A 15,473-nucleotide genomic window follows, 5' to 3' on the forward strand; every position below is an offset into this window, starting at 1 on the left:
TGGGCTCTAAATCCTGGAAGTCTTCAGAGAAGGAAGAGAGTGGGAGGGCAGAGTCATCATGAGGACATCCTCTGAGATTGAGGCTGGAGAATGCAGGCAGGACAGTGGGGTTTGGCCAGGGCTTCAGACTGGGGCTGGAGCGGGGGGCCTATGATGGAGAAACAAGTAAAACAGGGATAAAATCACGGGATCTGGGCTCACCTAGAAGTGATGTGGTCCAACATAGGAACTGCCTGCATTGCCCTTACCCCCAGGCAACTCAGACTCTGCTTGAACACTTCTGTGGCCAGAGGCTCACTACCTTTTGAGATGGCCCCTGCCACTGGGGAACCGGAAGGGTCTGGGGGCCTTCCTCAAGCTGCTGGAAGAGGCCACAGGGGAGCACAGGCCAGGCCTGGGGCCATCTCTGACCTTTTTTTTCCTTCCCAGCTCAGTCCAGGGGGGGTGAAGGTAATCACGAGGGTAAATTCTCATTTCTCAGGCAGGCTTTGTCCTGGGCACACGGCCTCACTCCACACCCCCTTACAACAGGCCAGAAGTGCCATGCTTCAGTTTCTGAAAAATAAAGCTGTCACCATTGTTGCTGGCCCTGAAAACTGGCTGGGCCACTTTCAGATGGTGTGTACCCACTGCTGCAGTGGACAAAGGAGTGAGGGTGGGGAAATGGCCACAGAATGCCTATGATGTGGGGACAGCTGTCTGTAGGCACAGTGGCCTTTGATTCCTTAGTATTTAAGCCACATACAGAGGCACAGAAGGATACAAGTTCAAGGGAGATACAGATGATAAAAATAAGGGGCTGAAATCTTCATCCCCCACTACGAAACCCATGGAATTAGAAACCATGTCAGTAGTTGAATAAACGTGCTGAGTTAGCAGTGCCATGTTGAAGAAACATCTCTGGAACACACTGCGAAACTCCTCTTTCTGACTCAGCCGCCTCATAGAAGCAAACCCTGCTTATGTGTGGGGTGGGGCTGCTGCTTTGGCCCAGTTTCCTCTTCTGTAACCCCTACCCATCTCGAGGAGGGTGGTGGGGCAGACTCTAATGGCTCCTACCCATTACCTAGCCCTCCTTCTCCTTCAGGAACCAAAGTACAGGGGTTTTTTTTGGTCTGTTTTGTTTGTTTGTTTGTTTCATGGCAGATATGAAATCCCCTTTCCCAGCTGGCCTTGCAGCTATGGTGATCACATGACACAGTTCTGGCCAATGAGACATACACAGAAGTCTACTGGGGAGGGGCCTCTGGGAAACCTTCGGCATTTTTGATAAAAGGACAGACACAGCTGGACTTACTCTGTGTGACTGTGGATGTGATGCATAGAGCTGGGGCAGCCATTTTATAACCATGAGGGAAGAGACTCTTGACATTGTTATGCTGCCAAACCCCAGACTCTGTGATGTGCAAAACAAACACAAAGCTCCCTTTGCTGAAGTCACTGCATCCAAATGTAGTTCTGATAGAGTAGTCACTGCAACTGAGGTTCAGAGAGGTTTAGTGGTTTCTTAAGGTATGACGTAAGGATTGAGGCAGAGCTGAAGCTGGAATCTGATACTGCTTTCCATGTAAAGGCAATGCTTTCCAATCTAAAGGCAGATCTAAGATGTGGTGACACCTATAGGTCCACCGCCCTGCCTCATGTGGCCCCCTGGGGCTCTGGCACTGATGCCAGAATCTTCTGTGGGGGCAGCCTGATCTCGGCCCTAGGTGATAGGGACTGAGGAAGACAACACTATTCCTGCCCTTGCGAAGCTCTGACACACATCTGGTGCCACAGGATTCAGTGCAAGGAGCACGGGCCTTGCAACCAGACCTCTCCCTGGCCACATGATCCCAAGTAAGCCCCTTTACCTCAGTGGCCTCTTCCATAAGACAGTGCTTACAGGAGAGCATCTGTGCAATGCCTCCTTGACAAATAAACGAGATACTACTTGTGATGTGTCTGGCACACAGTGAGTACTCCATGAGTGGTAGTTGTCATCAAGGCTGCAGAGACAGGCTTCTGTTATCTTCTCTCCTATTCAAGAGTACGGAGTCAGGAGCAAATGCAGGCAGTGTCCTGCCCATAGCCCCTTGCTCTCCTCACTTCAGTGACAGCGGCCGAACTCCCAGCTGCCAGCGCCCGCACCTGGTGTCTGAGGGCTTTCTTAGACCGTGGAGCCTGCTTTGCCCACTCACGTGGCAAGCCAGGAGAGCTGGGGAATTAATGATCCTTGCTCACATTCTCAACCAAAGCCTGGTGGGAGTTGGTGTATAAACACCCCAGTTCCTTCACCCCAAGAGTGGATGACCCCGGGGATTGTGATCCACACTGGGGCTAGAGTCCCCAGTGGAACTAAGGGCCACTCACAGTGGAAGCTGGTCTGCCTGATAACACACCTTTTATTGATTTCTTTTCCTCCTGTCATACTTCCTCACTTTCTATTCATGTTTCCTGGGGTCACTATCTACAGAAACTACTTGCATTCAAATGCTTGTGTAGACTCTGCTTCTGGGAGTACTCAAAATAAGGCATTATCTTTCAGAGCCTAAAGTTAGGCCAGTGGCCATCAATTTTTTTGTGCACATGAATCTTCTAGAGAGCTTGTTAAAATGCAGCGGGGTACAGTCTGTGTGATGTGACTCTGTCTGGGGTGGGGCCCAAGACTGCATTTCTTTTGTTTGTTTGATTGATTGATTTTTGAGAGAGAAAGTGTGGGGGGGGGGAGGGGTGGCGAACAAAGGATCCAAAGCGGGCCCTGTAGTGACAGCAGAGAGCCCGGCACAGGGGCTTGAACCCACAAGGTGCGAGATCACCACCTGAGCCCAAGTCGGGCACTCAACCGAGCCACGCAGGCACCCCCAGGACTACATTTCTAACAAGCACACTAATAATGCCGATGTGCTGAGTTTAGTGCATCAACCCTGCTCAGACACAGAGGAGACCAATGTAGCTTAGAGCAGCCTGGGAGAGCTTGCTGGAGGAAGTTAGGGGCTTAATGCTATGTCTTGAAGCCCAGGAGAGGACTGTAGTGGGTGAGCAGCCGGAGGCAGGCTTTTCCAGGAAGGAGGAAAACTGGGCATTGCTGGGGCCTGAAGCCATGCCCGGATGTAAGCAGGGTGTCAGAGTGACTCATCTGCCTGGAGCTGACTGGGGCCTGCAGGCTATATAGGCTGGAGGTCTGGAAGACCAGCAGGTGGGAGAAAGGCCTGCTCCGTTCTCCAGCCACATTCTCCGCATTCTCATCCCTAACTTGGAAGGAAAATTCAGACTCCTCGCTCCCCAGAATCTTCCCACCTTACTACCTTTCCAATCTCCTCTCCCTTACACACACCTGGATCCTATCTCCCCTCCACGGAGCCCTTTCTGGTCATTCCAGGTCACGGTCATCTTGCTTTTCTGAAATGTAACAGGAAGTAGGGTCCAAATTGGACATCTGACCATTTTATATTTTTATTGTCCTGTGACTATTTCATGTATGAATTAGGAGTCACCAGATTTTACTGTAGCAATGTATTGACCCTGAGGTCATTCACATTCACTTCATTGTTTTGTCATTCATAATAATCCTTGGATTATTTACAGCAATCCACAGCATATGAAGGTCTTACACATAAGATTTTCATTATAGAATTAAGAGGTCCAGAAAGGCCAGGTGGCTTGTCCCAAGTCATCCAGCTGGTCGGTGTCCTCACTACAGGTTGTAAGTGCTGTAAGTGGGTGGAGTGGTGCCTTTGGCATCATTCTGCCTCTTCTGTGCTGAACACGGCGTTGGGCACACCAGGCCCACTTGCTTTGTGCCCACTCAGCCACCAGGGGAGGAAGCCACTTGCCTAGTGCCCCCTGGTGGTCTAATTGAGAAGACCACAGCCGCCTTTGATCAAAACATGAACTGAATCACAATAAACTGGGACCTTGGGAGACCTCATCCCCCTGAACTTGAGCCCTTTTCGCTTTACAGCAAGTATTTTCATGAATAATTGAAGAATAGGGAACCACACTGCTTCCTGCCATCATCACCCAGTGTTGCCCATCTTTGCTAGGACAAGGCAGCCCACCAATTGGGAATGACTCCCTATGGGAGTTAAGAGTCACTTGCTTGAAACATGGGGACACCTTCCCACCTAGGCCAGTGTGGGCAGGGACAGAGAAGAGGAGAGTGAGCAGTTTAGGAGAGGCAAAGGCCCAGGCAGGAGGAAGACTCAGATTTCTCTGTGGGAAGGGGAAAGAAGTCTCTGGATGGAAGCAAGGAAGGTGGGCTGGGCCAAGGCCTGGTGTGGAAGAGAGGAGGCAAGATCAGAGGGTGCCACGGTAGCCCCTGTCCCTATCTGGTGCTTGGTGTCTGGATTTAAGGCATTTCTGACTTGCCAATGGGAACTCTGGTGTTCCCTTCTGCATAATATACTCTTAGCCCCAGCCCTCCGGTCTGTGGCATGGTCTGAGAGGCTGAGAGGCAGCCAGATCTGTTTCCTGGCAGAATGGGGATCCTGCAAAGGGAGGAGCTGGAGAAAGAAATGATCTTTAATGCCTGGAGGTGAGCCTTGCCCTCTTCTGCTGCCCATTACTCCCTCTATGCTTTCGCCATTGGGGGGTGTGCCCCTTAAACTCTCCCACCTCTGATACTCTAAGGACCCTGGGGTTTGTCCCCAAGTGAGGAGAGCCAATAAAGAAGAGAGAGGAAGGCTCTGCCTCAAGGCCTAATTGTGTTTTTTTCCACTCGCCCTTGGCCCTAACACAGGGCCTAGGGTCCCTTAGGGTCCCTTGACACTATTGACATTTGGGGCCAGATAATTCTTTATGGGGGGGGGGGCGCTGTCCTGTGCATTGTAGTGTAGGATGTGTAACGACTTTCTGGCCTCTACCTACTAGATGCCAGTAGTGTCTCCAGACAATGTCAACTGTCCCCTGAGGGGCAAAATTGCTCTCAAGTGTAGAACTGATGCTCTAAAAGGACAGATGAACAGTCGTGTTTAAGAAATATAGGAAAAGAAGATATGTGATTCATTTCCCCAAGAGAGAAAGAAAAAAATCAAGGCCAGGGTGAGATGCAGAGCAAGGTCTGGTGGGACACGCCCCCCACTCGCCCGCCACAATCCAAATTCTTTTGAAGACTTTTCCTCCCTGTCGTGGAAGAGCCAAAGAGTTGCCTATTTCTCAGCATCATGGGCTGAACTGTGTTCCCTCCAAAAAGATGCCGAAGTCCTAACCTCCACCCAGTCCCCATGAAAGTAACCTTATTTGACATAGGGTCTTTGCAGAAGTAATCAAGTTAAGATGAGGTTATATGACTGGTGTCCTTATCAGAGGGGAAATCTGGACACAGACAGACACGCCTACAGGGAAGATGATGTGACACCACAGAAGAATGCCATCCAAAAGCCAGGGAACGCCTGAGGCTCCCAGAAATGAGGCATGAGGCCTGGAACAGATTCTCCCTCACAGCCCTCGGTAGGAATCAATCTTGCCAACACCTTTATCTTGGACTTCTAGCCCCAGCACTGTAAGACAATAAACTGCTGTTGTTTAAGCTTCCCAGGTTGCAGCATTTTGTTACAGCAGCCCCCAAACTTACACACTCGCTAAGAAGAAAGACAGCAGGGCCAGGGAGCTGGAGGCGTGCAGGGATCTGGCTTGTGACCCCACCACTCAAAGCAGAGATGCACAAAGGTGGCAGCGGCTGGGGGAGAAGATGCACATGCTGATGGGACCCAGGCTCACTGCATAGAGACAAACACCAACCCTGTGCCCAGAGGACAGACAAGTGGAAATACATCATATCTCTAAAATGAAACGCTTTGATTGCGCCAATCACCAGAAGTTGTAAAACTACCCTGAAGAATTAACAGCTTCCGTACATGCTAACTACATCCATCATAAATTCGTCTTTTAGTTTCTGTTATCATATCACGGTCTCTGGGGACCCCTGTCTTGTCATCATTTGCCCTTTATAATTTATTCATCTTGTTCTTGCCTGCATCCTTTCTACTTATCATTCATCTTTACAGTTGTACATAAAATTGGATGGATCCTTCCATGGCAGGGCTGTCAGGAGGGAGACGGGCCTCATCAGGGAAGCCCCAGGAAAGCCGGTGGAGGTCCCACTAGAGCATCTGAGGATGTCAAGGTGGAGGTGGGGTGGGATGGAGGGAGAGGATGGGAGGAGGAAAGGAGAGAGCCAGGAGAGGCAAGTGAGAAGGGTAAATGAAGAAAGGGTGGAAAATGAAAGGGGAAAAGAGGAAGAGAAAAATGACCAGAAGGGAGAGAAAGGAGGAGGAACCAGGCATAAAAAGAAAAGAGAGAAAGAGAAAGAATGGGAGACAAGCTGGGACTTGGGCAAAGGAAAGCGGGGAAGAGGGACAAAGATAGAGGCATCCTGAGCCAGTGGGGCCAGAAATCCAATGAAGGTTGTTTGTTTTTGTTTTTGTTTTGTTTTTTAAGTAGGCTCCATGTCCAATGTGGGGCTTGAACTCATGACCCTGAGATTAAGAGTTGTGTGCTTGGGGCACCTGGGTGGCTCAGTCAGTTAAGTGTCTGACTCTTGATTTTGGCTCAGGTAATGATCTCAGGGTTCATGAATTCAAGCCCTGCATTGGGCTTTGCTCCAACAGCTCAGAGTCTGCTTGGGATTCTGTCTCCCTCTCTCTCTCTCTCTCCCCTCCCTCACCTGCTCTCTATCTCTCTCAAAATAAATAAAAATAAAGCTAAAAAAAGAAAAAGTGGGCTCTACTAACTGAGCTAGCCAGGTGCCTCTATTTCTTTTTTTTTTTTTTTTAATTTTTCATTTTAAATCTTTCCTGGTACACTCCAAGAAGGTCACACTGAATTTCCATGGAAATGACAGGTCCCGAGTTATAGAGACCTGAGTCCGGAGGTGTGATGGCAGTGACGTTGCTTATCTGGGCTGAATCCAGGGCTAGGGGTGGGAGACAGACAGAGAGGAGTGTGTTGGTTTGCTTTGTATTCTTGGGCTGCCGGAGTGAGGGCATAAAAGCCAATCTTTAACTAGTGAATTGGAACTTTAATGTTTACCAAACAGATACAGCTCCCACCCTTTCCCCCCCCACCCCCCACCCCAGCTCCCTCTCCTCCCCTCTTCCCTGCTTGCTCCCTCTTCTGGCTGCTTCCTGGCCTCCTGCTAACTGAACCCAGTTCTCCCCCCTCAGCAGTCCTGGTGAGGAGCCCTTTCTGCTGTCAGAGGAGCAAAGTGCTGGCCACTACTGGCCTTGTCGCCTGGTTTTCCTAATGAGAGTCTCTCCCCAGAGGCCTTAAATTTCTAACTTTGGAAACAGATGGGGTATTCCTTGAAGACAATTGCCTGAAAATTCTGAAAGGCAGGGGTTGGGGGGACTAGGACTAAGCAGCAGGGGCCTATTTTAAGGAATGGAATCCTTCCAAGAGGCCTCCTGTGCACACTTAGGTCCCAGGGAGCTCTCAGAGTGGACCTCTCCAGCCCAGCTCACAGCTCCTGACCTGTCATGCATGCCTTGTCTACAGGCTGTTCTCAGACCAGTGCTCTCATCTGACATAGCTGTCTTCCTCCCAACTCTCTATTCCCAACCTGCCCATATCCTGAACAAAACCCTTGAGCAACTCCTATACCCCACGGTCATCCGGGTCCCCTCTAAAGCAACAGGTAACACTAAAAAAAGAGATAAGTATCCTGGGTTTGGATAGCAGACCTGGTGCTGGTCATGGCTTGGCCATTTGTTAATTGTGTGACTTTGGACAAATTGCTTTATTTAAGCCTGGGTCTCTTAATCTAAGCCTGTAGAGGATGATCTTGATATCTTCTTCATAGGGTAGTTGTGAAGATAAAATGAGGTAATGCAGATAACATGCTTATTTCATGCCCATCAGATAATAAGTGCTTAAGAAATATTAATTGTTGTTATTGAGCAATTGTCTACCCTACCCACTTTATAATAACCCGCTGTCTTGTATTATTGATGATATTTTTGTTCGTGTGTGTGGCTTCTGTCCCTAACTTGATGGACAACTCCAAGAGGGGTAGGGATGAGTTTTTCTAATCACTGTATCTGCCAGGATGCCTAGAACAGTGCCCGGCACACACTCGGGAAATATTTGTTGATGGATTGAGAAACTGCCCCATGTGGACTATACCCTACAAATAGTGGAACAAACATCGTACATGGAAGAGAGTGGGCTGGAGAGGGGCAGAAGGTCAGGAATAAGAGATCAAGAGTGCGAGAAAGAAAGGCACCTGGGCAGCTCAGTCCGTTGAGCACCCCACTCTTGAATATGGCTCAGGTCATGATCCCAGGGTGGTGGGATTGAGCCCCGAATGGGAGCGTGGAGCCTGCTTAAGATTCTCTCTCTTTCTTCTCTCTCTCCCTCCCCCTCCCTCTGGCCCTTTCCTCTGCTCAATCTCTCTCCCTCTTAAAAAAAAAAGTATGAAGAAGAGATAGAAATGAAGAGTTTAGAAAAGTGGGATCACTTTGCCTAGATTCTGGCAGAAGATACTGTTCAAAAGGTCCCTGATGACATTCTAACAAAGTCATGCTGAACTCAAAAACAGTAATCCATATGTGATACTGATCCAGGGATGACTCCATAAGCCATGCTAGGGGCTTTGGTTAGGCTGGTACACAGGGATACTGACCTCTGACTTGTAAGAACAGCCATTGAGGAATGGTTTCTGAGATTCCACTTACTCCAAGAGAAATGTCAGCTCTCCTTCTCAGTCCCCAAATGAGGACATCTTTAGCTCTGTCTCTGTTGTTTTGTTGTTGTTTTTGGTGATAGTGATGTGTGTGTGTGTTTGTGCGTGTGTGTGTGTGTGTGACAACAGTGGGATTGTTTTTCTTGCTGCCAACAGGCTAGCTCTGTAACTTGCTGGGAAACAGAATGGGTTGTCTGCACTATTTTCTCCCCTCTTTTTCTTTTCAGTGAGAAACTGGAGGGCTGGTTTTAATGGATTGATTTTAATGGATTTTGAAGTCTGGAAAAGTGCCCAAATTGCAGAGGTTACCAGTTTTCTAGGTCCTTTTTTCAATTTCTTTCTCCTTAATCAGACATAGAGTTCACTCACTGGGGCACCTAGTGTGGTCAAGTAAGAAGAGGTATCTTTCTGTTCCCCCTCAACCTAACGGGTGGCCATGGACACAGCCTTAATTGGTGGGAACACCCATTATTTGGGTGGGTGAGAGCATTTTGCTTGGTCCCGTCCCTGTATTTGCTAGTGTTAAGTTTTCTCCAATCTCAAAGGAGAGAATCGACCAACAATAATGAACACCAGTTCTGCCTTCTGGAATCCACTTTAAAGCATAATTTTATGTGGTCATTTTGTTTTTCACTTTTTTCCATGTGAGTGTGTGTGGGGACAATGTGCCCTGGGAAGTTTGAGCTTCAGTCTTGTCTTTTCTCTCTGTCCCTCCTGCTGTAGGCTGTGCCTTTCCTGAGAATTGTGATGAGGTCTTTGAGGCCATGAGTCTCCCTGTGAGGCCTTTGAAGAAAGGACAGGCTTTCCAGGCACTGCAAGGGGACTCTAGGCTATGTTTTAGCTCCACCGTTGGCTTCTCCTCACCCCTCCCATCTCCCAACATACATTCATGTTTCTTTTTGTCCTTTCTCCCAAACTTTACCAACTTGTCTTTGTGATTTCAGAAAAATGCCACTGGATCTCCCAGTATGAAGGATTAGCACAGATTATGGGGAACAGTGTTAATTATCGGTGGAAGGGGGGCTGGCGCGTCGCTCCAATGTGCTCCTGATTTCCCCTGGGCCTTTCTGCCTGGTAATAAGCCTGCTTTAATCTGGCAGGCCCCTTGGTGAAATCAGCACCACGGACAGTGGTATTGATTGCTTCTGAGAAACCATCACAGCTGCTCAACCAAATTACCTTTGATATGTGACCTTTAATGTAATTACTGCAACATCAAAGTATTTCTATAAATTATTAAAGAACTAATACACTCCATCATTTAGCTATTCTATCATATGTAAAATAAACAACCACAAGTTAATGTTAGAATCTGAACAATCCACACTTGCTACTGAAATTCTCCCAGTCCCCGTTCTCTCCCCCTTCAAAATCCTGAGCCTGTCCCTCCCACCTTCTCTTTCTGTTTCCCCATCTAATTCCCAGCTTTTAGCCATCATGAAACTCCCTGGCAATCTCTCTCAAGCTGATGAAGAGCCTCCCAAAAACAATGTGGTATTTTCTATTCCATTTGGGTGGCTCTAAAATCTATCACAGTCTCCCCCAAAACAAAGTACCATAAACACTTTATTAATCAGCACAAACCTTTCTCAGAAGCCTTTGATTATCTTACAATATGGCTTTATGCTTCACACATAACATGGGGCGATGTGGAGCATATTTCTGCCATCTTACAGAGGGCACCCAGAAAGTAATTACTATAATATATGTGCATGTAGCGGCGCCACTAAAAAACCAACTGGGGAATGGCCACCGTGCCAGAGCAAGGCTCCACACAAAAACCTGTGCGGTGCATGATTTCCATACATTTACATCCGCGGGTATGTTATTAAGATGACTCAGCCCGTGCTTTGCAATCACAAGTACCAAAATACAATACAAAGCTGTCTTAATGGAAGGAAGGCCCTCCCCTCCCCTAAATGGGTAAAAAAGGATCTTTGATGCAAGGGAAGGCTGTCCCGACACAGGGTTGCATTTTCAGTCTACCTGGTTAACCTTTCCCGCTGTGGGCCAGAAATGGAAAGGTGTGTTTACGTACAGGTTTGCTTGGTAAGAATGTAAACATGCATGTGTAAACACTGGTGAGCATACATACAGAATACACGTGCTCCCCTGCAGTGTCCATTGTATAAGCTTAAACACGGTACATTTGTAAATTCTTTAAATTATGTCCACAAACACTCACATCTTTCCATTTATCTTTAGATACTCGGTGAGCCGTATATCTACCCCCCCCCATCTCTCTGAACCCACAGGAGAGACCGCGCAGACCCTTGACCCGAGGAACACTTCTTATTTTATGGTGATGAACTAGCCTCGATAATAGCCATGGCTGATATCACACCCAGTTAGGGGGGCCATAAATAATTCTCTTCTCCCCCGCACAGAAGCTATAAACCAGGGCCGAGGCGCGATAGTTTATCAAAGACGAGGGCTGGCTCCTTAAATAAACCGCGGTGATCTCACTTGCGGCGCCGAGCTTGGGCGCGGAGGCGCCCCCTCCCGCCCCGGCCCCCGCCCCCACCCCCGCCCCAGGAACAGCCTGAGTCCGACGTCTATCGGCGGGTGCTCAGGTGGCCCGGCTACCAGGGGCCCCGTGGGGCCGGCGGAGGCAGCTCCGGGTTCCGGGGAACCAGGGCACCCGGCGTCTCCGCCCCGGCTGCCCGAGCGGGCAGTGTGCGGATCAGGGACCCGATCGGAGGCGCCGGGAGGGCCAGGGGAGGAGCCAAGCCCCAGCTCCGTGGTCGTGGCGGAGTTCGCCCCCAGCCCGGGATTCCGTCGGGCCTGGACGGCGGAGTGCGGAGGCCGCCGGGCGAGCTCCGAGCCCGGCGCCCACGCGCCCTCTCCCCCGCGCGGCGCCTCGGGGCTTCTAGGGGCGCGGGGCGCCGGGCGGGAGTGGGGGGAGCGCGAGCTCCCGAGCGAAAGCAGGCGCGCGCCCGGGCCCGCGATCCCCCGGCCAGCAGCGTCGCAGCCCGGCCTCCCGAAGTCGCCCCCTGTCGGCGCGTCCGTCGCTCGCGCCTCGGCAGGCGCCACTTACCCCGGGCAGGGTCTTCTGCTCGTGCAGCGCGCTCTGGGCCTTCAGCGCTGACTCACGCTCGCAGTAGGTGAGGAAAGCGCAGCCTGGGGAGGGAAGGAAGCGCCGAGAAGGGTCAGTGGGGCGCCCCCGGGCCGCCGACGCGCCCTCTCGCCCGCCCTCCAGTCTGGGCCCCTCCCCGCTCTAGGTCCCTCTCCCCACCTCTCTCTCTCTCTCTCTCTCTCTCTCTCTCTCTCTCTCTCTCTCTCCCTCCCTCTCTCTCTCTCTCTCTCTCTCTCTCTCTCTCTCTCTCCTGTGCACTCTACTCGAGCTTTCTTGCCTCTCCGTTTTCCTGTCGGCTTTTTGTCCCTTGCGTTGCTTTTTTGTTTTGCTCACTCGCTGAAGTCTCCCCACCCTGCATCTTTCCCCCCACCACCACGCCCCCTCTTCCCGTGGGTCTCTTTTTGTCCTCTGCCCTGATGCCTCAGGCGCTAGCTCGGCCTTCTCCCTCCTTCCTCCCCAGGGTGCTGTTCTGTCCGTTTCAGCTCAAGCCCCAGTACCTCCCTGAAGGGGCAGCTTCCAGCCCTCACCCTCAGTACCTCTAGTCACGTTTGACCATGAATTCATTCTGGCCCCTTAGGAGTGCTGCCGGCTGCTCTATGAGGGATGAAGGAGGGACCTTCCTGGTCTGCCGAATGGTCTCCATCTGTAGGGAGGACCCCAGGCCTGGTTGTGCTAATAAAGTGAATGGGGCTATCCATGTGTCCCCCTGTCATCACATGTACCACTGTGATGCTTCAAAACGCTCCTAGTCAAAGGGCTTCTTGGGCATGTCCAGCCCACCAATGCACAGTACTGGACCTGAGGCCTGCTTTTGCTGTGCTTCTAATTCTCTAGGTGACCCTGGCAAATGCTGTTCCCTCTGTGGCCTCAATCTCCTCGGGTGTGAACTGAGAGGGTTGACCCAGTGGCCTCCAAGGTCACTCCAGTGTAGTTTTCCCCCTGAGTGACTCTGACGGTGCCTCACCAGGGAATCTGGATTTTACAGAACAACGTACCTAACTCAAGGGGTGACTTTTTAATGCTGGCCCTTCAGGCATGGTGACAAAGCAAAGAGCATGCTTGCTAGTGGGAGAGTTTCTCGGGCAGTTCCCTCAAACTGCCCCGTGTTAGGGGCCTCTTCCTCTGCCTGCAGATGTGGCCGAGTATGGCCTCAGAGGCCTACAAGACCTGGGCCAGGGGGGAAGTCAGAAAGTCAACTTTGGCCAGCAGAAGGCTTGAGTCTCCTGGGGAACTGTTACCTCAGATTTTCTAAAGCCACTCAAGCCCCAGAGATGGCCCCCTCCAGGCTGTCTCCTCCCTTGTTTCACTGTCTTCTTTCCGTCCACTGCCCCCCTTGCTTTGTTCTCATGCTCTTTTTCCCATCTTCCAATCCCATCCATCTTCCAAGAATCTGATCAAGTTCTACTGACACCAAGCAGCCCGTCTTGACTTGTCCAGTCCATCTCAAGCCAACCTCACTTCTTGACCACACACAGCTGGCCCTTTGGTCATTCTCATGGCCATTTGTTAACTACTTCTCAAGTACCCACTGTGTGCCAGGCCCTGTGGCCCGGGCCCTCTTCCTATGAGGTCTGCAGGCTGGTGGTGCCTATGCCAACCCTTGTTACCGGGCTTGCTCTGGCTTCTTGGTGCCCTGGCACAGAGTACTCCCAGCATCCTCCACAGTTCCTTTCTCCTCCATCACCCAGTAAAAACCCCTTCCTCCTCTTCCAGTGTAGCAATTAGTTCCGACTCCCTTCCCCTCCTGGTTTCAGAGAGGAGATGGAAGGGAATGTAGGTGCAAAGGGGACATAAAGATAGGAGGGAGGAAACAGGGAGAGAAACCTGGGAGGCAGAAACTCTCAGCAACCTGTAGGCTCTGTACCTTCCCCACCTCCAACTCTTGCCCCAGGCTGAGAGGAGGTGTGAGTTCCTTCTTGGAACTCTCCCCCACTCCCATCTCATCCCTCCCTATCCAGACCCAGGTCACCCTGCCTTCTCCCCCCCCCCCCCCACTCCTCCCCCTGGTCCTGGCAGACGGTTATTGATGGAGACACCAGGGGACTGAAATGAATAGCGGTCAGAGGCCCCCATGACGTTGTCCCTCGTGCTGCTGCCTGCGTCTCTGGGGGCCTCTTTCCTCCTGTCCCTTCCCTGGCCTTGTCCTCTGCCTGTGCCTGCCTGCAACTGGGAGGCAGCCACTGTCTCACTGCATGCAGGCAAGCCAGCTAGGGACAAGGTCAGGGGCAGGTGTGGAGAGGGAGGAGAAGGAAGAACCAGAAGAGGAGGAAGGTGGAAGGAGGAGATGGTACAGGGAGGAGTAAGAAGAGGTGGGAGGAAGGGGAGGAAGTGGAGGGGGAAGGAAGATGAGGTGGAGAAAATGACCACATTGTTATGACCCAGGATAACAAGGGAAGGATCCCAGGAAGAAGAAAGAAAGAAAGAATCTGTTGCTTTTTTCCAGCTTCTAGGAATTTCTGCCACATTTTTGGGAGAGCTCACAGGCTCTGTCAATCAGAATCTTTGAGGGACCCCCCCCAGACTCCATGTGACCCTCCCTAACATCTCCACCCTTGACCTCACCTCCTTCAATTCTTCCTCTTGCTCACCCCCTTGCCTCCTTCCTGTTTCTCAGCCCTGCAGGGCACACTCTGCCTTAGGACTTTTGGAACCACATTTACCCCCCTATATGCATGGCTTGCTCCTTCACTCCCCTCAGGTTTCTGCTTAAATGTGACCTGGAGATGCCCTTTCTGACCTCCTTTCACACAATACCCTTCCCCAACACACACTTACTCTCTGACCCCTTGCCTTGTTTACTCTTCTCTTTGGCACTCCTCCCCACTGAGCTATTAACATTACATGTTTGTTCCTTGATTGTCAGTTTTCCCAACCTGCAAGGGAGTTCAGGGACTTGCTTTTGTCCTATTCCTGCTTCGTTCTCAAGGCCCCACAGCAGGGCAGGATCTCAATACATATTTGTCAAGAGCATTGAATCCCCGCCTCTGGCAACTTTTGCAGGGCCAGTAGGAGGGGGGCAGGGAAGCAGTGCCTGGGGGGCTGTTGGGTGCTGACCAAGGCACTAAGGACACTGAGGCATGCTGGCATTCCATAGTGGTGGGGGGACTAGGTTGCCCCTGAGAGGTGATAGGTGGTCCCTGCTGGGAGGCCTCCTGTCTCCAAGGCTTTCTGAGCCCATTTCCCCAGCGTCAGACCTTCTGGTTACTGTCACTCCCCTGCTTTCTCCCGTAAAGCCATCACTGATGCATGGTTCCAGACAGGAAGCTGTTTTCGGGGGATACCCTTACCAGCCAAGGGTCACTTACTGATTGTTCTCTGAACCCCATTGTCCTCATCTACAAACAGGGAAAGTAATCCCCCTCAAATAGGGAGACCTATTAGTCAAAGAGTACCAACAACCTCCGCAGCGCTGTCTAACTGTAGAGCACGGCATAAACATAAGCCCCCCTTTGGTGGTCAGGAGGTCAGAGGGCAGAGTCCTTCCTTCCGTCTCTCTGCACCTCTGCCAGGAGTGACCAGCCTTATAGAGGCTTATAGAGAGGAGCCCCCACCCGGCTCTTCTCAAGGGATCTCTCCAGCCAGTCCAATGCCACGTCTCACTATGGCTCTTTTTAAAGAAGCAGATATGGATAAACAGATATTAACCGCTGACTCCAGCTTGCATGAAGGGACTGCATCTGCTCCCTTGCTGAGGGCGGAGGCCTGGGGGGATGGCAGCTTGGCGGGGAGGGGGTG

At 51.1% G+C, this 15,473-nt stretch overlaps 1 protein-coding gene across 50 annotated transcripts in view; it reads right to left on the reverse strand.

Annotated features, from left to right (window-relative positions):
• CELF4 (CUGBP Elav-like family member 4) overlaps positions 1-15,473 on the reverse strand; it is a 297,686-nt gene that overhangs the window by 209,928 nt on the left and 72,285 nt on the right. For all 50 annotated transcript variants that reach the window (XM_023241927.2, XM_023241943.2, XM_023241946.2 and 47 more), the window contains exon 2: positions 11,700-11,782. In XM_023241927.2, the coding sequence (XP_023097695.1) occupies positions 11,700-11,782 (83 nt within the window). The remainder of the gene's footprint in view (positions 1-11,699; positions 11,783-15,473) is intronic.

The sequence above is a fragment of the Felis catus genome, chromosome D3 (genome assembly GCF_018350175.1).
Source record: "Felis catus isolate Fca126 chromosome D3, F.catus_Fca126_mat1.0, whole genome shotgun sequence".
In the NCBI taxonomy this organism is placed as follows: Eukaryota; Metazoa; Chordata; class Mammalia; order Carnivora; family Felidae; genus Felis; species Felis catus.